The 24693-nt window shown below is 35.5% G+C and overlaps 1 protein-coding gene across 1 annotated transcript in view; it reads right to left on the reverse strand.

The window, feature by feature from the left end:
• PPP1R1C (protein phosphatase 1 regulatory inhibitor subunit 1C) overlaps positions 1-24347 on the reverse strand; it is an 84812-nt gene extending 60465 nt beyond the window's left edge. Inside the window, exons 1-2 of the mRNA XM_081142708.1 lie at positions 23871-24347; positions 22116-22176 (exon numbers count right to left, since the gene is read on the reverse strand). Of these exons, the coding sequence (XP_080998834.1) occupies positions 22116-22176; positions 23871-23951 (142 nt within the window). The 5' untranslated portion in view covers positions 23952-24347. The remainder of the gene's footprint in view (positions 1-22115; positions 22177-23870) is intronic.
• Positions 24348-24693: the final 346 nt, after the last annotated feature.

Below are 24693 nucleotides of genomic sequence, written 5' to 3' on the forward strand. Positions count from 1 at the left end.
AAGATCACAAAGATTAAATTTGAGGGAAATCAATAGAAATGGTTATTATCGATTAGCCTAAATGGACAGAAAGTCTCAAAAAATTTGAAATACACCCATGCTGTTTTAACTGGCATTAATTTAGAATAATGACCATTCATCGATATAAACAGCACATTGTTTTACAGTGCAAAACAAAAGAGCATGATTTTCTTCCCTTTGCTGAGTTATTCCAGAAATCTAGAACTTCAGCATCACAATCCAATTTGAGACAACAAAGGGTTTGCAATATGACAGTTTCAACGAAAACTATTTGTTCTGTAGTGAACTACTATTAAATACATGATGGTGAATGGATGTATTTTTCTAAATATAGCACAAGTCATACATTATAACTTATTTCTCTTATTGGACAAAACACAAATTCACAGAAACTTTCATGTTGGAGATAAGAACTGAGTGACTAATGACACCTTCTCCCAGTGTATCCCATTAGAAGGTGTGAGTTCGCCTAAAGAATTTCTACAACAGCGTAAAGACTTGCATCGCGCAGCTCTTCAGTGGGTTTTTGCACAAAAGTTCTTTCTTTCCACCTAGAGCTAAAGCAGGACCTTCACTAGGAAGCAGTAAGCAACTTCTACTTTAGGGATCTAACTTAGCATTTGGAAACCTCCACTTAGGCCTCCAGTTTCCCCCCCTCCTCCTTTGGTTAATTGCCTTTTTCCCAGCTTTACTGAGGTATAACTGATGAATAAAATGTCTTTCCTCCTTTCATTCCATCTCTTGAATATGGCTGATCATGCGTGCCCGCACACCTGCACACACCCACACACACCCGCACACAGACATGAATGTTTTACCCTTGATTCCAGGTTTGCACAAAGGTTTTGCTTTCTCTCCTGTCTGACTTTGGTCATGCCTCAAATTTGCTCTGTTGAACAAACTTCCAGTATCTTCCTCATGCTCACCGCGCATCTAAACCCTGGTCAGACTGATTTGGACTTAGCCTTAACTCCGAAAGCCCGCACCATCTCACCTCCTCAAAAATAGAGAGGTCACGCCTTCATTTTATGTACCAACAAACCAAATGCCTAGAAAGGTTTATCAACCTGCTAAGCAACATAGCAAATTAGAAAGAGACTTCGACTATTAACTATATTGTTCACAAAATATAAATTATTAACTCCAAAATGTATTGACATATCTTGATTACATACATTTATATATGTACATATACATATGTATTTGTATATATACATATGTGTTTATAGACATATAATACATATACATATATTGTATATATGTCCTCCCAGAAATGTAGCTTTTTAAAATCAGTTTATTAATGTATTGCTAAATTCATACTAAATGAATAAATAAATAAACACCCTAAAGATATAGTTGATCCACTTGGAAAGTCTACCATTAGTGGAAACTTATAAAACCTGTTGGCCCACCAAATATCTGGCAAAGACTTCAAAGATGGCTAAACTTTTTCAAAGATGGAAAAACTATACACTATCATGTATTTGTGATGACAAGGAAAGATTCCTTTTGGATCATGGATAAAAGTGAGATTAAACCTTTAGTTCTGTAATTGGAAATTTGGCTATGATTCACACAAACTTAATATTTTAGAGCCTAGCTTATAAAATGAACAAAAATTAAACAGATGTCTAACTACTTTTAAGTAGATAATAGAGGGATAAATGCATTGACCATATAATCAGGAACCCAGACTCTTACAGTTTTTTATCAGAAACAAAGACAAAATTAGATACCTTGTCTGACTAAATGATGCCTATAGTTTAAAGAAGCTGGAATGGTAACATGTTTTAGCTATAAAGATTAGGAATCTGTTTCCATTTCAAATATATACATAATTATTTCTAAAAAGTGTCAACTTTTTATGTTCAAAATGGAAAGAACTAACATTTCATTAAGAAACTACCACATAGTGCCAATAACTGTAGTATTTCATTTAACTTTCATTTAATAGTCACATGAAATGAATAGCACTGTATTATTTTTCAGATGAAGAAACTGGGTCTCAAAAAAATTGTATCACTTTTGTGATCCCTTAACTGCTAAATGATAAAACAAAGATACAAACCCACATTTATCTTACCCCAAAACCTTAAGCTTTGCTCTACTACTTCAAAGGTAAAGTTATAATAGAATCACATTTTCTAAGTTTTCTTTGATTGAAACCATTAATAATTATAATAAAAACATTTTAAAAAACACACTGTAAAATGTTAAAGATGAAAGTGTCCTCTTTAAGTATTGAATCTGTCCCTCTTTACCAATGTGTCTTTGTCAAAGGCACAGGAAGTGACTTGGAGGGGCCTATCATATCAAGCATATCACAATGCACTCATAGCTCACATTAAATAAAATTTATTTACAACTATTGTACATTCTTTGTGTTTCAAATAACTGCCTGACATATTTTATAGATATTTATATAAAACATTGATTTACATTTCGAAATATTTTTAAAAGTACTAAGTCCACTTAAAATTTCAGGCCCTTTGTTTTTATAAGTTCAGTAAAACTCATAGTTCTCAGGCACTATGTCTTTACTGTCTTGGGGAGAGAGCGAGGGGGAGGGAATGGCACTAGGAAAAGAAAGGTAAAGTGCCTTACCTGGGTTACTTAGTAGATGTCAGGACAGGAGACACTGTGGTCTAGTTTTCTTTTATTTCACCATCACATGCATCAATATGCATAGAATTTCCACAGTATGCATTATGTATAAGACAGATTTGGGGGTCTATGCTCAGGGGGTCTCTCCTATGAAGCTCCGTCTTTGAGTGGAATTTCAGTTGGATATTAAATGACATTTAGATTTAAAAGGAACTGTAACTAAGGAATTAGTAGCATTAGTAATGGTATTTGTATTTTATAAAATAAATAAACCATAATATGCAATCATAGGATGATGGGGCATCATGAGCAATCAGTTATGCAGTGTGTTTGAAGACTGTGCGTGTGTGTGTGCACGCGGGAACACGAGCACATATGTATCTGTGTGTATATCCAACAATCACCATAAATTGTTAAATCTCAATACAGCGAAAGGATTGAAGAGGTTAGCTCATCAAATCTCTTCATTTCATAAATCCAGAAAATGACATTCAAAGACGGGAGGTGATTAACCCTTTTATATAGCTAGATCATGGCAAACTTGAAACTAAAATACAGATATCCTGACTACCAGTATACAGGTTGTTGTTTTTGTTTTTAGTTGTTTTTATGCTGCTGCAGCTGCAAGAAATTTCTATAGATAAAACATGATAATATGGACAATAACCTAACCAGTATTCCTTTTAAGCAAGGAATTCCTACCATACATCCTCATTTTAAAGACCAATATGGTAAGTAATCTGAAAACCATTAACAAATGTGAGAAACCAGGTTCACCAGTTCAAATCCTGAGATTGCAATCTTTCTTCAGTCCATGCTTTTAACTTTGATCATTGCCCAAAACTTTAAGCTCCTTGCTTTTTGTAATAACTCAAGTATTTCAATAATGTCTCACACATAGGGTTGGGTTTTAACTCCTTTGTGTTTCACTAATAATGGCACATGGCTTCACATGCAGGTTTCAACACATCTGTCCTACAAGAGGAAACTACTTAAAACTCAAGGCCACTGGTAACAAAAGAGAAGATTAGGCGGAAAAGATTTCAGGAAATTTTAAAGATAATTTTTAATTAGTTCATGTAATTGTGTTCGCAGTTGTAACCACATTCAACAATAACATTTATCCTTCAGTCCTGGGAACCAATGGATGTCATCAGCAGATATAGACAAACTGGCTGAAGTGTCACCTTTAAAAAAAAAAATCTTCTTATTCTCTCAGTGCTCTACATTGTTTGTGCAGATCTGATTAACTTGAAACCCACGTTTAGTCTTCCTCATCTAATCCTTATTTTCTGACTAAGAAATTAAAAGACAATTTTTTTTAAGTTTTCAGAAGGTTTCAGTAAATATCAAAGTAAGTGTCTATGACCTTTTATAACCAAACCCTGACTTCCAAATATCATTGTTTTTATCTTGTTTAGTAAAATCTTGGGCAATAATAAAAGATATTAGTTTAAACTTCCTTTCAATAATTTTTAAGTTGCCCATCCATTCATTTCAACCAGTGGTCTGTGGGGACACTTCATTCCACAACTCATAAAATTGCCATAAAACATGTGCAATGACCAGATTGGCAGCACTTCTCGTTGAAGAAAGAGCTCAACTCTTTGCTTCAATAATTTCTAAGAGATTAATGTTTTACTCTTACTGCTATTGGCTCTAATACTGTGATGCTATAATGCCAAATATTTTTATTCATTACTTTCATCTTCAAAACAACTCTGTAAGTTATATATTAATAATTATATTTTGTATGTAAACAAACTGAAACTCAAAGAGGATGGGTCATTTGCTTAAAGTTACAGAACTAGTAAGTGGTAGAGTTGGGATTCAGTCCTAGGTCTTTCTGTTCCCAAAGGTTATACCTTTTGATTATACCATACTTCTACAACTATTGTTTTTTAAGATTGAGGTAGAAGGGACTGAGAACAAGAGAATGACAAAGTAAATGACAAAGGGATTTATTTGAGACCTGAAAATAATGCTATTATCAACATAAATGATAGAAAATATGGGTGTTTATATGAGGTATAACAAATGCCCTTAGTTACAGGTTGAAACAATGTGCTGCTTCTGACTTTATAAATCTTCGAAATTTCCAAGATCCATACTTAGATAACTTGTTCAGCCACACGTGCTCACTTTACTAAACACTGAAAATGAGAAGTATATAAAACTCATCAAAGAAGAATAAAATTTTGCTCCAGTTGGACTTTGAATTTAAATGGATATATTGCATTGAAGTCATACAATTCAGGATTAGCTAGCTATTTCTTGAGCCCATACTTACGGAGCATCTGTCAGAGGTAGGGTAGATTGCCTGGCAGCATGTCTGTGACTCAACAGAGAAGTAGATGTGAGTAAATAATCTTAATTGTTTGACTAATTAGGTATGTGTCTAAATGGAGTTCTTTAATGATTAAGAGCAATAATGGTTTTTCAGGTAGTTATACTGAGCTTATCGTAGATAAATTACCAATATTATTAAGGTAATAATTACAGGTAAACACTTTCTTTTTATAAACACATTGTGCTTACTCTTAAAAGGCTCTAGTAAATTGGTTTTTAAATGCCAGTGGCTCCATTATTGAGGTATTACTTCCAGGAATGTTTTAAATATTTCATATGAAATTAGAATGAGAGAGATTTTATCCACTATATCTAAAGTAATGTATTTCATTCTGAGCTCATCACCTTTCCCCACTCCTCTCCAAAAGTGCTCTGCCTTCTTAGAAAAGGCCCTAGTATCTGTAGCCTTGATAAACAACAATAAACCTTATTTTTTATCACCATCTCCCCATCTGCCATCCAATTAATCAAGTCCACTGACTCTTCATGAACTCAGACTTTCTCACTCCTATTTATTCTTTATCTGTGGCCACAGGAACTTTTTTAGATTAAAATCTGAGCCCCCCTGCTTGAAGCCATTTGATGGTTCCTAATCATAACTCCATAAAAATGTTACCAATGTCCCCCAACATGGTGCCCACCTAATCCCCACCCCACCTGATGCCACTCCATGTTGCATCATGATGGACTTCTTACAGTTCCTCGAACCTGCAATGCCTTGCCCTGCTTTTGAGACTTTGTCCCTGTTTTTTCCCCATTGTTTTGAGTAATCTTCCCTGCCTTTTGCTTCAGATTTCGGCACAACTTCCTCTCCCCATTAAGCCTTTACTGACTGGGTTTTGTGCTCTCACTGCGTGCTTCTAAAGTATCTGATATTTCTGCTACCACAAACCCCATCACCTTTTAATGTAAGTCCTCCCACCAAGCACACTGCCTGACCTACAGTAGATGTTAAATAACTAACTGTTAAGTGATATTTAGATATGAGGCTGAAAAATATGAATATCACTGGGGAGCAGAATGGTGAGATTTCTGAAAACCATATATAATTGTACAGCTTAAAGTAACTGGAAATTTGGATAAGAACTGAGGGCAGAAGAAATATCAATCCCCAAATAGGAAGGGTTCTCAGTTAGAAGAAGCAGTACACCATTTAGATGGATATATCAAGATCAGCAGTTGAGAGATTCAAGAAGGATATTTCAACTAGAAGTAAGGCAGGATTTTCTAACAGAGCTGTCCAATCATAACAATGATGCTTTAAAAACAAAGACACAGATAAACTCATCATGAAATGGTCAAGTGGAATCTGACTAATCCTTAGTTGGGATTACTGGAGAAAGTAATCCTGCATAAAGTTAAGCCAAAATAGAACCAATACTATGGCTTTTTACCAATTTCACTGAATGGTTTCTTTTTCAAACAAAATTAATGAGAGTGCTTTCAGTGGAAGGTAGGGTGACCACTGAGCATTCTTATTTTTCAATAGGAAATTACATTTGTGCCAAGTTCAATTGGTAAGGTTCAGTTTCAGGGGAAAAAAAGTGGTAGTTCAACAATCATACAGGCTAACTCTTGAGTTTGTTAGGGTGAAGATGCCACAGAACTGAATTAATGTCCACCATCAGTGGAATGTAAGAAACTTGTGAATTTAAGGCACTATAACTGTACTCTACTTAGTAGTACTTTTCCAGCTCTGAGTTGCTAGCAGACATATTTCTGATAAATGTCCATGTCCAGAAATGAATAAAATGAAATAGATCTGAACACCTTAAATCATGTAAATATTCTGTAAAATAAAGAAGTGACGAAGGCATTCTAACTAGGAAGAAATTTCTATCCAAGATTTAAGGTGGAAATGGTTAGAGCAGAAATAGTCAGTCTGGCCAGAGATGCAGATTCAGGCCTGGGAATAAAGTAGAATTGGAGAGTTGGTCTTAACCCAGACTGTCAAGGATCTTAGACATCAGGCTAAGGAATCTACATATTAATCCATAAAAAGCAGAAAGAGAGCACAAGTAGTGGAATACAAGAGTACCATCTGGAAAAGATGAGGCAAGAATATATAAAACAGATCTCAAATTTAAGCACAAATTATAGATGCCTTTATCACAATAGCTCAAACTATCGACAATTTATGCACCTCTTTATAATTTTGACACATCGATAGTTGTCACGATGTTATTAACCACCGCCACCCCCCCACCACCACCAAAAAAAGCTCATTATTTACTTGGCTGCGGAAGAAAATACAGATCAATGCTGTCCCAATGGGATGATTGAGGATAGTTTTGGGGAAGGGGTATTTTTGCTTTTTTTTTTTACCATAGATCTGAATGGAAAAGCTCTACAAGTTTTAGAAGAAGGGGACAACTTCATTATACAGATATTTGATATGATCTTATAAACACTTTTTTTTTCATATATTCTTTATGCTATCAAATGTTTGGGGGCAAGTAGTATAAATATTATTGTATTTGTAATTTTATTTGGAGTGTTTCAGGCATGTAAATCAGTCCAGATCAGGAAGCATATTAATAAACAATGTTAAAAGCCAATAATATTTTATATTTGAGTTTCTTGAAATATCATTTTGGTTCTTTTTTGTCTTAGTTATTTTCTTCCTCCATCTAAAAATTCAATGAAAATTATTAATAAAAGGTAAAATTCAAGTAAGGAAAGGATTTTTATTCATTATTACATAATAATTACATTATCAATTAAAATATAAATTTGTTGACATATACAAATATTTTAATTGTTTTTATTTTTGCTTTGTCTTGTTTTGTTTCAACTTGCATATGCTCCTTAGAACATAAAATTTGGAGTAAGGAGTCATATTCTGTTGTTTCTCAATTTATTTTATGTCAAAGATTCAAGTTTGTTTTATATCTAAAAAAGATATTTTCTCATTAGAAGTTTGAAGCTAAAGCCTTTCAGGATTTTTACTGAAGTGAAATGTAGGCCTATACTTCTAAAAACAATGTGGTCAATTTCAAATTCAAGCTTTTGGGCAGAAAAAATTAATACTAAAAGGGGGAGGGGAGAGAATCACAGTAGGAAGTAGGTTGTGGTATGTCTGAAAAAATTACCAAGAAGAAAGTCAAACTAAGTTAGAAATAAGGAAACGGAACTGATGCCTGCAATGAGCTCATTTTTGTGTAATATACCAGCAGTACGCACATAATGATAGATATTTTAATAAGTACTCAGATAATAGAAATACATAGAACACAATCTTATCTCAATCAGCTGGAATGTTGTAATGTGAAGCTATGTGCTTACAACATGCTTACAAATAATTCACTGGGGCCAAAGTAAGTTGTTTCTATGGTTTCCTTGTGTAAAAAATGAGGAAAGGGAAGGATAAGATACAAGGTTCACTCCAAAATTAATTTTCGTATAGTCATTAAGTTCCACTTACATTGAAATCTTGTGTGCAAGCCAAAATAGGTTTTTGGATGAAGTGTGTAACTTTAAATGCTTTTGATAAGTCATGAACTGTTTGACTTTCAGTATTGACTGCAAGTTACTAATTATTCCCTAACAGTTTATTGTAAAGAAAAACAAGTTAAAGAGCATTCCTGGGTAAAATGTTTATTTCACAATTCAAAGGAAATGAAAAGAAAGCTTAACCCTTATTTATCTGGGCCCATATACTAGTCAACTTAGAAAAAAAGTAAATGATCATTTGTAGGATAGATACTGCTGCTATACAATGGTATTGAATTGAACTCTTGAACTCCTGTGATCCTGTAAGAAAGCAGCCAAATTGATTATATATTCAGTTTTCTCCTATCACCATTTTAATGACTTTTTAAGAACAGATTCGAATAGTTTAAAGAGAGCAATTGATCATTGGACAAACATACTCAGACTCTGGGACCTAAGTCTCAAAATCATCATTATGCAAAACTGTCTATTTATCCATAGTTGTTAGCTGACTGTGGTGCTAATTTAGAGCATGCTGATAGTGAAAGAGTGACACAACCTGCTCAGTCCTCTACTAATAAAACAACCTTGCTGAGATGATTCCGAGAACTATTTTCTGCAAAAGCCACTTTAAATTACTCTTATAAATATTTAATGTAAGGGCTCCTGAGGATTCAATAGGCTATCATTTGTAAGCGCTTGTGAAATGTGAGGGCAAAGATAAACCTTCTGAAATAATCAGGTTAGTTTTAAGTGGTCTCTATTTTCCTTCCAGAGTAAGGGTTCCTCTTAGTCACTCTCCCTGATTTCCAGAGCCCTATTCTGCAGTCCTGCTACCCAGAGAGGACTTAAGTAAAGTCTGATACACATGGAAAGACCTGGTGACACAATATGTCTTCTTCAACTCACATCAAAAAATATAATCCTTTCCTTCAAGGCATTACAAGGCGATAAAAAGTCATTGGCAATCAGTTGGAGTAAATGAGTCAATGGATCTAATGACTTGTTACTTCTACTGGAGTAAAGCCTTCCAGCTGGAGTGGTCTTGAAAGGTTCCTAAGGAAAAGGGGATTTGGTATGAATCTAGGGGGATATGAAGAACTACAATAGACGGAAAGGGAAGATGGCATCTCAGTATGTGTACAAATCAGTCATATTGGTCAGCTAGAATACAAATTTTTAAGCTGTTAACCTTCCAACTAATGTGTTAAGTCAAGGCAATGATTGTTTTAATAAGTATAGATATGTAGGTAGGCAAACAGAAATAAAGAACAGGGTCTAACTCTAAGAATGAAATAATGCATGAGATTTATTTTTCTGATTATCTGAATTTTTGCTTATATAATAAAAAATCTAGTATTAATAACTCTACAATCATCTTATTTAATACATTATCAAAAAGTAATAATAAAAAAGGTATAGAATCAACACTCCAAAACAGCATCACTTACATTGGAATAGAATAGAAAAAAGTACATTCTGGTATCACATCAAACAGAACCTCACGTGGCTAAGTTACAATGAGGAACTTGCTTATAATTACTTCCATGAGGAAGACAGAAATAAAATAGCAAGACTATGGTGTTACTTATCTGTAGAAAAAAAAGTATTAATATAGTGAGAAATCACATTGACTTTGGGTAGACAACTTATGTTTAAATTTTAGGCCTACTAACTTACTTGCTTCTTTGACCTTGAGCAGCTCACCTATCACCCTCCTTCTGTAAAATGAAGGTAATATTCATCTCACAGCATTTTGAGGATATATATTATAGGTGAAATAGGTTTGAAAACTATAAAAGGTAAATACATTACTGTTAAACTCTTTAAATTTGCCTTTGAGCTCATATTATTTTAAAAATTGTTTTATTTGTAGCTTACAGGTATTTTTGTTTTTATGTCCTAAATGTATTTAATATGTTCCTTGTACTGTAACTGTCCCTATAAACAGAGCAGCTGGTGTTGGCCTTCACTCTAACTATGGCTGTGAACCGTAAAACTATGGTATGAAACTATCTTCGACCGTCTCCAAGACCTTAAGCAAAAAGTGCCTTTTACTGCCTTATTAAAGCAGGAATTCTGGGCTCTTCACCAAGTAAAATGGCCTGTGGTAGAATCTGAGATGAGCCATTCTAGCTCAGTCATTCATGACATTTTTCTTCACTGAAATGTGATGGTGAGTAATTCTCTGGCATTATATCCTGAAAATCACTGGGGGCAAGTGGGCAGTGCTTAGGATCCATGAAGGGAGAGTGGACAGTCCTTTGAAAAGCAAACCAGTCTCAGCCTGTCCTGCTTGATATGAAATCACTGCTCATATGGAAAAGTTAAATTCAATAAGAAGGTACCCATGGCACATAAGCAAGGTTCTTGTATTTAGCTTTTGAACCCCCAGCCAGAAATAAAGGAAGAAATAGAAAAGTCTAATGAACAAAATGAACCAACAAGCAAAATAGAGACAGACTCATAGACAGAGAGCAGGCTGACAGCTGTCGGGGTGACGGTGGTTCTGGGGGCAGTGTGGAGGAATTGAACAAAAAAGAAACAGGGGAAGAAACTCATGGACACAGACAAGAGTGTGGTGATTGCTCAGGGTCCAAGGGTGGGGAGGGGAAGGTGCAGGAGGGTACAGGGGAGATAAATAGTGATGGAAGGAGACTTGACTTGTGGTAGTGAACACACAATGCAGAGTACAGATGATGTGCTGTAGAATTGTACAACTGAAGCCTGTATAATTTTGTTAACCAGTGTCACCCAAATAAATTCAATAAAAAGGGGGGGGGAAGAAATTAAGCCAGGTCAAAAGTAAAATAATAATAATAAAGCAGTAATATTAACCATGATCTAACTCAATTGTTTTTCTTTGTTCTGTTTATTTCTTTCCTTTAATTAAATCTCAGCTTTAGTACAATTATCACCAATTTGTGTAATAAAGTTTTCATAGACTATGGGGGAAATGACTGAGTGACTTAAAGCAAGAAATAGGAGTGATGTGCAAATTATGATGAAATACATGAGCCCTTCATGAGAAGACCTCATGTGTCTTATCAGAGCTAATTGAAAGCTAGGACAGGTAAATTATAGGATACAAATTAAAGGTCATAAAAAGCCAATTATGAAAAGTAAATCTTCCCTAGTAAATCACCCATATATAATTAAGCCTGCCAAAGCCTCTCACAGAAACCACAGTGGGGCAAGAACAAATCCGCTATCAATAGTATTGCTAACATACAACATCTTGCTCGATTCCAGTATCACCCGGGTTACCATGATCTGTGTTTCGTGGAACTGGAAACCAAGACTCAGAGACTGACAGACATGTCATGTTTACCAGTTCTAAGTTTAGGGCTCTTAGTTCTACACAAAGCCAGCTCCCAGTGTTAAAGTCACGGAAAGCAGTTTCAAAGTTACTATAAGACCTTGGAATAAAGCAGTAGTGTCCTAGACTGAGCAGCCAGTAAAAATATAGAAAGATAGGTTCAACCTGAATACTAGAATCAGCAGAAAAGCCATCGATAGATTTAGGGGGCAGGAGAGAGAGGAGCCACAGATGATTCCAAAGTTGTATGGTTCAACAATTAGAAGAACAGGGATACCATTAGCTGAAACTCTGAAGTCAAGAGTTAAAATGTTGATTTCAAATTGGATGACACATTTCATTTATTTATTTATTATTTATTTATTTATTTAAAATATGTTTTTACTGATTTTAGTGAGAGAAATGGAGAGGGGGAGAGAGACAGAAACATCGGTGAGAGAGAAACATCGATCAGCTGCCTCCTGCACGCCCCCTACTGGGGATTGAGTCTGAAATGCCAGCATGTGCCTTGACTGGGAATCGGACCTGTGACCTCTTGGTTCCTGGATCGACGCTCACCCACTGAGCAACACCAGCCATCTGGATGACACATTCCATTAGACATTGACTTTCAGGTGCAGAGGAGAAATTCACTTTCTATATCTAATTGTAATACTTTTCCTCATATTCACAAATTATGAAAGTGAGCATAGAACGCCCCCCCCCATGAGGAAATATCCTTAAAGCAACTAATATTTAATAAATGTAACTTATTTTTAAATATACCTCTGATTTTAAAAATCTCTAATTAAATAAATCTCACCACTTGAACCTATGCCAGTAATTTCAGTGTTTTATATTGATGGTTTTTCAAATTATATGATTAGTTTTTTATCTATTGGTCTTAAATTCAAATTGTTTTTATGATTAGCTTTATTCCATTTATAACCTGAATTCACAAAGCTTTCCTAGATCTTTTGTTAGATCTTGGACTTTCTGTAAGCCAGGTCACTTAATGAAGGTAGGTTTTATTATATTGATAACCTGTTATATTTTGACACATAGCTGGATATTTGAATTATATATGCATGTGTACACATATTTGTGCATATAAACATGTGTATGTGTTCTCTAATCGTCTGTTTTTCATCAGACAGGAAAAAAGCATAAAATAACGTTACGCCATTGAGACAAATTATTCTAAAATAACTGTTGTTCTCATTCTTCTATTTTGTGCATTCATTTCTATTTTTATAAGCAGGTCAATATGCATTTATATGTAAAGAGTGTGATTCTAAAAATCGCTTTCCATAATGATGGAAAATTGCTCTCCGACAATGAAAAATAGAAAGATCACAAATTTCCTAGATTTTCTTAGTTCAAACAGTACATTTTCATCAGCATTATTGCCGAGGTTGAACTGTAATTGTATTCTAACTTGACTGTCAATATATCTCCCTTTGATGATGCAATTTTCAAAGGCTTAGCTTTGTTAAGCATATTATAATTGTCTCTATATCAAATTACTCTAAGTGATGCAAAGCCATTGAGTTAATTCAAAGATAATCTTCCACCCATAGCACAGAGAAGACTCATAGATACAGATGTAACATTTTCGAACGTTTGTTGGGTGTCCCCGAAATATTAGGGAAGATGTGAAGGGGACAGAGCATGGAGAAAGAAGTGACAGCAAACAGATTGGGAGGGAGGAGACAATTCTGAGGTCCCTGATCTTTGCAGCTGGGACATTTGCTCCAGGACATTCCTCTTCCTCCGCCTCAGGCTTTCAAGGTTCCTTCTGAGCCCCAGATGGACTACTTCCCTAAATTGTCAGGGACAATGTGTAACACCTGGTCAGGTCCTTGCATTTTAGAAGATAGAGTGGCAGTAATAACAACAACTTCAAAAGGTAGAATTTCAGGTAGTATGGAAACAGATTCAGGGAGATATTTTTCAGCATCTCTAAAATTTCACCACTTAGGGGCCCCCATCGCTCACAGTGTATTTTTCTTTCTTTGTAGTTTTGTCTGTTTAACTTGAAAGGCTTCAATGGAGCCTGCTTCCTCCACATAGAACACAGGGCCCATAACAATGTCCCACACAGAGCCAGGGCTCTCACCTGCCTGCGCCGTAGGGGCATTTTAGTTTAAGCCCTTGGTAAACTCTGCTACCAAATGTGCCTGGAATTGTTGGATCACTACTTGGTCAAAGTCAGGACTAGAAAAGGATGGAAGAAAGGGTAGAAAACTCCAAAGCTTTCAGGTTTGCTCCCTAGAAGTTCTAAAATAAAGAAATATATAAATAACTCTTCTCCATTAATTACATAGCTTGGCTATATTTTTTTGTTGGAGGTCCCCAAGTACCACCAATTTACTGTTTTTCTTGAGTATTAGTATGAACTAGAAACAATTAGAAAGAGCTTATAGTATCTCTTTTTTAAATCTTAAGTTTGAAACTGTGCCCTTAAACTACCCAGGACAGCTGACAATGATGTGGTCCGTGTGTATTATGCAGACACAAAAATGCACATTTAATTCAATGAACACAGAATAGCCTTCTCTCTAATGAATATATTTCTATTTAGTGAAATATGGTAGCGTTAGAGGAAAAAAACATGCATTTCAGAGTCGCAAGAACCTAGGTTTCTCACATAATGGAGCTTGAAGGATGAGCCACTTTACTGAGGTAGCACAGGTAATAAGCAGCCCACTGACATCCATATCCAGACCTGAGTGATTTCAACACCTCTACTCCTAGGTACTCCATGCCGGCCTCCCTGAAATAATAGCTGCCACTTATCAAGCATCTAGTCTTTGTACTGTGCTTTACAACATTATAATCTAATCCACCCAAAATGTCCTGCAGTAGACATTTCTGTTTTGTATTTTTGCCATAAGCTCTTGGTTTTACTATCAATAATACATGTGTTAAATGAAAAAAATGTCTCAGGTAGGTTTCTCCATGAGGGTAGAAATGGTGGCTTACCATTTTATCTCCTAGAGGATCTAACACTGTTCCTTAATCAGAGTAGGTGTCCAAAATTTTTGATGGATGGCCACTAGATTTAAGGATCTACTTTTTATCCATTTAAATTTAATAATCCATAGGAATCTGATATCTACTCTACTAGATATTCACTCTGCCAGTTTGAATAGATATATCTACTCTACTAGTTTGGAATAAATAGTGAAAATTTAGCTCTGACTCCAATCCTTAAAAGTTTAAAGCAAAAGATTAAAATAAGTCATACAAATGTGTTATAGACCAGTGAGCATGATAAATAAGTGCCTCTATGTCTTGGCTGGAATTAATCTTACCGTGGACTGAGAAATTGGGAATTCTATTATTATTACAATTGCATCAGGTTCATCCCAATATATCATTCCCCACTACGTAGACCACATGTTCCTGGAAGATTTAGAATAAGAACTTGGTAAATATGTATCGAATTGAATTGAATGCACAAATCAATAGAGAGCTTGGAGAGTTGGGGATGGCAGGAGTGTACTGGAATAACAGAGCTGGACAATGGATCAGACCAGTCAGGGAAAACTTCTGAAATGTAAGTGAGTGTCATGCTACAATTTAAGTAAGAGAAATTGGTGGAAAATATGGAGACTGATTTACACTAATGAGCCAGTCTAGACTTAGTCTTAAAAGCTGGCAAAGGACCAAACGAAGGAACCAAAGAAAGAAAGCTTAGCCAGAAAATTGCACAGAGGTGATGTATGAAAGGAAGTGAGAACAATTGGAATGGGATCAAATATGAGCAGCCAAAATTAATGTTTAATGGATACCTCTGAAGGATGTTTATACTCAGTGCTCAGCTTTCTTTCTTTCCTCATACTACTAGAATACGAATTTCATTTTTGGTCAAATACAAATCTGCCACAAAGATCTCTAATGCTCACAATAGTATTTTCATAATTTTATAGACACCAAATGTCATGCTTACTTTAAAAACTCTAAAGGGCTAATATTTCATATAAATTATATTTGTAAACATGCTCAGTTGAACAAATACCACAGTATGAGGTACATAACAACGCCTTGTGTATTCTTATCCTGATGAATTAGGAAATATGGTACATCTTTTCTCTTATCAAAACCCCCCATCTCTTGGCGGCACTCTTTGACACTACCTAATGCAGTCAGAATTGAAAGAGTTGAGCCACCTTCCAATAAGAAATGCAGGCTTTCAGAAAACTCAGGCTTTTCTAAGCATACATAATGACACAGGGGGATTGCATGCCTTCAGGGTTATTTCATTGCAGGCACTGTTCTATGCACTGTTTCAGACCTCAATATTCTATTTAAGAAAGGCAGAAACCAAGCCCATAGAGGTTAAGTACACACCTAATTCTCACCACTAGTAACTGGCAAAGCTGGCATTCAAACCCTGATCTTACCCCAAAGCCAGTGCTTTACAAACAGTGCCTCTCTACATCAAGCAAAAGTGCCATAGAGTTATTCACATCTGTCATATCCACCACAAGGAGGGATACAAAGACCAAGGAAATGAAGTGAATTGACCCTACCCCTATTCTGTCATATTTTACTAAGCTATTTTTTATTAAAGTCAACATAAAGGTGAAAAGTATATGATATTACTCAAAATGAGTAAAGTAGTTATCTTGCTGAAATAAAGTAGAACTATTTCATAGTTTTATAATTTGCCCTTTCATCTTCTTTCATTTATTTGAGGAGTAGACTAGTTCTTTATACCTATAGTATAGCAAATTTTGACATTACTAAAAACTAGAACCTTATCTTTGGCTCACAATTATTCCAATTGATTGGGCTATTTTGACAGATTGAACAGATTAAATAGTTATGAGAAAATAAGTCAGCCGATTGTATAATACATGAATCTCCGAAAGCTACATGCATCACTTGTCTTTATATCATTCAGCATGGTTTGGCATTGAATAACTCATAAAAATAAATGCTGAGGAGGAAAAAAAAAAGTTTTTCTGAAATTCCTTAGAAATTGATACCAGTTCACTCTTGAATGGTCTTCAAACATTGGTGTTTGTTTGTTCGGTACTGTCATTAATACCAAGAAGGCAAAATAAATGCTAAACAATCAATAAGGACTGTGGATCAGAATGAATTACAGCCACACTCCCAGAGAAGACAAGAAAACCTAGAATGAAACAAAACTGTCTGGACTATGGGTCCAGTACAGCTTTCACTTGAATACATTTGATTGGAGATCCAGGGGGTTACAGGAATTTGCAGGTCTGGGCTGATGATATCTTACCCAGGAAAATCCTCAGTGTGATTTCTGGAGCTTTCATTCAAGGTGCCCATTGCCTTTTGATCACAAATCGTTCATTTTGTTACATAGAGGGTCTCCATGAAAAGAGATTGTGTGCATATGAATGCCCTAACACTGAAAACAAATCTCCACTCTAACTTTGTTGACCCTGAAAAACCTCCCACCATCAGAAATCCCTGGAGCTTCTCTGTTTTGAACAATTCAGTCTAACTCCAGCAATCTTCTCTAGGTATCATCCAATGTCTCTCAGGATTATAAATGCAAAGGCTTCAAAATCTCATTTAATCAGAGTCCTAAAGTGCAAGCTTCATTTAGAAAGTCTTAGGCTACATCCAGAATGGACTATGGATTCTTTTTAGTATGAAAAAGACTGAATAGCACAGTCAATTGGAAAGCCCAATTCTCTCTACTGACTGGACTTAATATCAAGGTTGAAGGGAGATAGTGTGATATTTAATTCATATGTCTCATATTAACTAATTTTTAGGATCCTGATCTATGTAAGAACATGCTTTTGTTTTTATTCCGAATTTCTAAGAATATTTGGAGCTAAAAGTGTCAAAGAGAAAATCAATCTTCCCCAAATTGGGTGGGATAGAAAGTTCAATAAATATCATCCCCAAACCATTTTACATTATATTTCTGGTCCCAATTTTTAGATGTATAAGATTTTAAATGATGCCGAAACTCCTGGGTACTTGCACGAATCTTCGCTAAGTTCCAGACCTTTTTTGGTTCACTCCTGTTTAACAGGAATCAGGTCCATTAAATTTAATTGTAACCATATTGTCTCTGCTTAACCATAAGTGGAAAAGAATGGATGCCACAAACTTTAATAGTTAGAATGCCTGGTCTAGGTTGGCTTTTTACTGGAAGATTGTGTATAGCTCTGGGCTCCAAAGGCCAACAGAAAAGGAAGGTTTGGATACAGTTCACTAAAACCTTATAGGAGCTTGGGAATATTAATACAGAAAAGAAAATGATAAAGAATATTTTTATCAATTTAATAAGGTGAATAAATAAACTTTTATTGAAGGCAGCAAACAAAGAGTTACTTTAGAATAAAGTGTGGCATTACTCAAGTTTGGTATAAGAAACTATTTTCTAACATCTAAAATTACTGGATCTGGAATTTAAAACTAGGGATAACTATGAATTCTTTTCTGAAATATTTAAAATGGAATGAGTTTCTGGGGCTTGGGTTGATTAATGTATCTTTCATGAAGATGCGTGGTTAGGTTAGGTATTTTCTGAAGTTCTTTTCCAATACTAGATTTCCATTACTGGTAATCAAATATGTAGTTTCTCATAAGCCTACTTAAAGATAAGTATATTTAAATAAATCTGGAAATGTGATGAAGTAAATTGCAGAAAATGGCATTGCACTTATTTCTAAATAGAGAAAATTTGTGTGTAGTCATCCCTCTAAGTAAGAATATAGGAACCAAATTAGTTAACTACAGATTATCCAAGAGTAAAAGCAAAGTGCACACAGTACAAGAATAGACAATGAGGCTCTACTGTGTAGCCTCAGAGAGCTTGTCATAAATAGGCCCTTGATAGAAGATGAACTGAAAATACAGAAAAATAAGCAGTTTTCTACAAGGTAACTCACACTGTTAGCCCAGAAAATATTTTTAAAAGATGAAAGTTTTCTTTTGCTCTTCTCTGCTCATCTCAAGTTTCCAGTATCTTTTTACGGCCTCTGGCTGTTCAGAGTCATTCCTAGGAGCAAACACATAGTTCCTACCCTCTCCACCCTAAACACACACCCTTTGCTATTACATTTTTTTAAGCAGATGTCTTCAATTCAAAATTTTTAGTCCTGTTTCCCATTAAACTGATCAATCTATGCCAGAGAATGACATACCCTTAACAGGTCATATATCTGTTTCTGTAGTCCTCCTGCTGAGAACTCTGGGCTACTAGTTAGAAGGGGATTGATGGGGCATTTTGTTGACCCTGGAATCCTATTAATCAGGTGCCTGGCTCATCTATGTGTTTAGATCAGCATAGATGAACTAGCAAACAATCTGGATTTACGTGTCGAAACATCTTTCTATTCTGTTTTTCCTCTATCAAATATAAACAGAATGCCTATGTATTTCTAAATATAAAATCACACCATTCTTTCAAATATTACTTGATAATTGACTATTTCTGCAAACTCTTGAAAAGGTTAAAAAATACACTATGTCTAACTCATTTAACAAGGATTGCAATACACCGATGTAATCATATGAATTGAAAAGGTTTGTTAATTATGTCTCTATATGGAAAATTTAATTTTCTTGCTTCATTAATTAACAATAAAGAAAGGTTTCTTTCAGGGATTTTAAACAGCATTAATGATAGTTGATTCCAAGAACACTCACTTGTTTCCTGGGCAATTTCAATAAATTAAAGAGATTTGTTTAGTTTGCCAGGATTTAAAGCTGCAATCAATTTTTATTTGTCAGCGAACATATTGCTTTTGAGAGCTAGAGGAAGTGAGTGCTTAAAAAAGGTCATTTAACACTTAATGAGGGTTTTTTTTGTTGTTGCCGTTATCTGTAATGTTTTGTTTGATAGACAATGTTCAGGTAATATTTGGAACATAAGGAATTGTTGGGTAGGGCAGAAATACTTAATACAAATGAGGTTATGAAGAATCTGTTCTAGTTTTTATATCTTAACCTTAAATATCATGTGCAAAGTTTGTATTCCAGAACGCATAAGCTAATGACACCTAACATTTGTTGCACTTTGCAATTTTTAAAGTGTGTTTACATTAATTCTTTTGATCATTACCACAACACTGTGAAATATAAAAGATGGACTTTATAACCCCTATATTATAGATGAGAAAATAAAGCTTGGAAATGTTGTTCCTTACCCAAGAACACATGGTCAATAAACATCAATATCTAGGGTTGGTTGGGTTTGGCATGGTGTTCTTTTATTGCTGTTTGTTTGTTCCTTAGATTTATTTCCTCTGTAATTTATTTCCTCCTTTGGTTCTAGATCATTTTTACAACAAAACAATATAAGCATTTCGGTTTTTTGCTGCAAGTACCCATCACTAGTCCAAAAATCTCTGGTTGCCATATACATTGCTATATATATCTAAAGGCTGACCAGGCCTTGGAAGCTATTCTAATTTCCAAAAGTAGGCTGAAGATGCAGGGAGATGACATTACTAAAACCACATAGTTCTCCGTGAGATGCTATTTGCATCTGTGTTCTCTCCAAAGGTGCTTATAAAAAGAGAAAATGGTGGAGTCAATAAAGGAAATAACACAATGCCCTCTAGTGATTAAGAGCTCTGGTAACAAAAGGTTTCTAGGGAAATATCTAAATTTTGTTCACAGGGATATAAAATATCATTCTTAATTTACTAAACTAAGTGGTCTAGACAAAAGACTTATTTCAAGTTTGGGTTTGCTTGTCAATAGGACCTGAATGTCTAGTCACAGTTACAGAGCCTTCACTGCGTATTGCAAGCTGAAATTCGCAGGGCCGGGATCATGCCACGGGAAATGCATAGGCTCTAGAATCAGAATTATCTGTTTGTCTGTGTAATTTGTCACTTCTAGAGGAAGAACTTCTGCAAAAATCACTTTCCTCAATTGCAAATGGCAAATATTTGGCATTCAAGAAACAGTAGTTACTATTTTGGGAGCTCAAATGAGAGACAAAGGTTACAAGGCTTCCCTATATTCAAACAGTAACAACATCTGCAGAATTCTTCATTAGTCAGAGGGCCCCTAGAAATCAAGGTGGGCAATCCTTTTCAAGGTTGGCACAGGGAGGTAAGTTCTAGGACGTTATGGAAAAGTCTGCCACAGTGATGAAAAACTGCTATAAAATTACCTCCAATCTGAGATTTCATTATTACGTTTACTTATTTGTATTGATTTGTAAACTATAAATGCATACCATCTGCGGCTCTGATTCATCCAAATATAAGTTAACATTTTTAAGTAAAATAATATATTTCAAAATGATTTTAAAGTGCTATAATACTTTAAAGATATGGGATCAAATTATAATTCTTTATTTTCACCAGGAATAAATTTGCTTATTTGTTTTCATCAGCTCAACACTTTCCTAGATTTGGGCTCACTGATGAATATTCCACTAAAATTTTACTTTCTTTCCTTATGTATCTTTCTCTAATAAGAGAGGAATCTGAAAAAGTCAGACTATTTTGCCCTGAAATTCTTAAAAGTAATTATTTACTAAGACCTATACTTAGACTTAACACTTATGTTTCCACTATTTGAACTCCTTTTGTCCACCCTTATTGTTTATACCTACAAAAATCCAACACTAAGGCCTGCCTAGCTACAAATTAATCCCATGACCTTTGCTGTCTTACTTTACTTGTATCTAGAAACAGCACTAAAATGTGAGATTAAAGCCTAACCCATGGACACAGACATTGGTATGGGAGAAGGCCTGGGGGTGGGGTGGAGAGGATCAATGGGGGGAAAAAATGTGAGATTAAAATCACCTCCAGTAAATAAGTGAATAATGTTTGTGTATTGCAGACCGTAGTTCTTTATCAGAAATAATAATCAGCTTTACTTTTTACAGGAAATGGAAAATAAAACCTCCACAAATGGATGCAGTCCTTTGGAATGGCTCTCAAATGAACAGTGATGAAAATTGATCTGGTTACTTGTCAATTGCATTATTCAGAGATGACATCATCAGCAAAGCTATAGCCAATGCTGGCTCATTGCCCACCCCATGACAACCTTTCATAAATAAGAAACCTATTCTGTAAAGATGTAAGCACCTCGAGAGCTGTAATTTGAGCTTTGAAACCTAATTAAACAACTTTCTACCAGCCTCATTAGTAAGCACTGAACCAAATTCTGTACAAATATCTGAACACATGACAGTAAAACATCTCACAGCATATAATCACCAATGTGTCATTTTAGAGGAAAAGCGGCTGTTCCCTGAGACAGTTTCTATATGTTTATTTCTGGTTTTGTTTATAATCCATGGTATAGACGAATTTGTTAGATTATTGCTAATTGAAATCCAGAACTGAAATCTTCTGGCAAAGATACTCTCTTTGATGTTATTTTAACAATTCTATTCAGTTCTGTTAGTGTGAAACACAACATGCTTCTTTACCTGGGGGGTTATGTTCATTGAGAATCACAAGGGATGCTGGTGTAGGTCTTCTTTTCCTGATCTGTGAACAACAAAGGCCCAGCTTAGGTCAGTGAGAGTCAGACCCTGCTCCAGGTTACCCTGCAGCTTGCAAAGCTGTCCCACCCTCATCTTTTCCCAACCCACAAAAGCTAATATCTGGAGGGCACACAGTAGGTGCTCACAAATTTTTTTTTGAAATATAGAAAGTCGGACAGAACTGCCATATATGAGTATCACCTTTGTTGACCAAAAAGCTACATTTCCACAGAAAAGAGGTAGTTGTATATAATCAAATGACGCCACGAAAAATTAATATGCATTGAAGGTACAGGGAGGTCTTGCTAATTTTAATGGCTTTCTTGGAGCCTCATAATATTGCTGATGCTTTCAAGATCCATTACCCTTATTTCTAAATGAGAGAAGCTTAGAAAACTCAAATTTCTAGCAGGTTAAATTTAACAACATGACTTTTTAATTTTAATTAATATTACAAGCTTTTCTTATTTTCTAGTATAGTATTTAAAATAAATCAACAAATAAAGAATGGATATGGATCTTATGAAAGTATGTAATTCATTTAAAACTAATAGGTTTTCTTAGGTGGAGGCAGTTCTTAATTTTAAGAGTTACAGGAGCATATTATGACTAGAGTCTCTAATGTGACCTTGATTCCTTAAATATATAAGCAAATTCCTAAAGTACATGTCAGTAGGATAGTAGACAAAATTTACCAATGGCATCTTGTCCAAGATAGAACCAGTGTCCAATTCAACACAGATACATGTACAAGGTTGTAATTATCTGGCCTGAGACTGGGTTGAATGTACTTCAGATTATCAAAACATCCTCAAAAATTATGAGTCTCGGATTTAATAATTAGTTTTAAAGCTTTGTATATAGTATTTGGGAAAAGATTCATGGATAATTTAGGTCTTAAGAAATTAATGAATTAGGCTGATGACCCTGTACATTTCTTTGCTTTTGCCTCCCCATTGCTATAATTTTACCACAAATGATCTTTTAAGTGGTTCCATTGCACCAAGAGTCTAAATCTGAATATGAAAGGTAATACAAATGTAAAACAATCACACATGAGAGAGGCAGAGATAAAGAGAGAAATACTGATATATAGATATATCATACATGGAAAAGGAATTCAGGAAATGTTAAAATACTATTTTTAATATCTGAATAAAGTATTTTAAAAATTATACATATACCTACAAATCCTACCTATTATACATTACATATGCTTATAATTACTGCTCTGGATACACAATAAAAAATATTAAAATAAAATATGAAGTCTATAATCTGAAATTATTCTAAGATTTAATGCTTTCATTGTTAAATGAATCTTTTGATTTTATAAATAATGAAATAAAAGGTGGTTAATTTTTAGAATATTTTTGAAGTTTCTCTAACTGCTGAACCTGTTATTTTAATAAGCAAAAGCACACAGATTTTTGGATCCAAATCTGAATTGCTAATATAATCATTTTCCCTAACAGGTGCCAATTGTGTATCACATGAAGTGCTGCATTTTAACCAATAGTTCCCCCAGTGCAACTCAAATATAAGTACACATGGAAACCAACTCATTTCTCATTCACGTAGCCTGGAAATCCAAGAAGCTAGGCAAATTCAAGAGGTAGAGAAGCCTTCAATTAAGAACAAGAATGTAGGTCCTGTTACTTTATATCCAGTAACTGGTCCCCACCCAGTTCCACTTACCTGCTCTGCCGCTTCGGGTGCAATCTGACTCTGGAATAAAGGCACAGCAAACTGTATCTTTTTGGGACTGTTGGGCTCCATGGTGCCGATGAGAATTAGTGAGAGACGTGAAAGGCTCAGAGAGACCAGCCCCAGGCGCGTCTGGGATGTTTCCTCAGGCGCCCTCGGCCAGCACAGAGCACTTGGTGATGAATAGCTGCACTTGCCGAGCGAGCGGGCGGGCGAGGAGGCCGAGGCCTGAGGAGCTCCCCCTGCACATCCACAGCGAGCCTGGCCTGGCTGCTCCCTCACCAGGCTCTCGGGTCTCCTCAGCGCAGCCCAGAAAGGAATAAAAAGCTAATTGTGTACCTCTTCACTCACACACATGCCAAACAGTCGCTCAGCAGCTAATTGAAAATGCGATGCTAGCCTTGAAGGCCCCGCTGCCCTGGGATTTGAAAGAAAGGCTCTATCCACTGTACATTACTAACCGGCTGCGCCAAAGTGCCACGTAAGCTCCCTCTGAGTATCGCAGGGATGGGCCATTCATTATTGATGAACGGCAGGCAGGAAGTTTTGGGAGCTGGGGGCAGGGTTGGAGTATGGAATCATTTCATTTCTCTTGCAGCAACTTACAATGCAGACGCCCTTGCTATTTTATAGCCAGCCACCAAATAGATGAATGGCCGCAGAGAGTAAGCCACAACCAGTAATATCTGCTATGCCTGGCTAGGTGAGGCTGATCAGAGCAGGCAGAACATCTGGGGCTAGTGAGGACAGCATTGCCCCCAGCTGAGCAGGTCTTAGTTCAAGTTCCATCGCTTCCATTAACAAGCTCTGTAGC

The sequence above is a fragment of the Miniopterus schreibersii genome (genome assembly GCF_964146895.1).
Source record: "Miniopterus schreibersii genome assembly, chromosome: 7".
NCBI classification, from domain to species: Eukaryota; Metazoa; Chordata; class Mammalia; order Chiroptera; family Miniopteridae; genus Miniopterus; species Miniopterus schreibersii.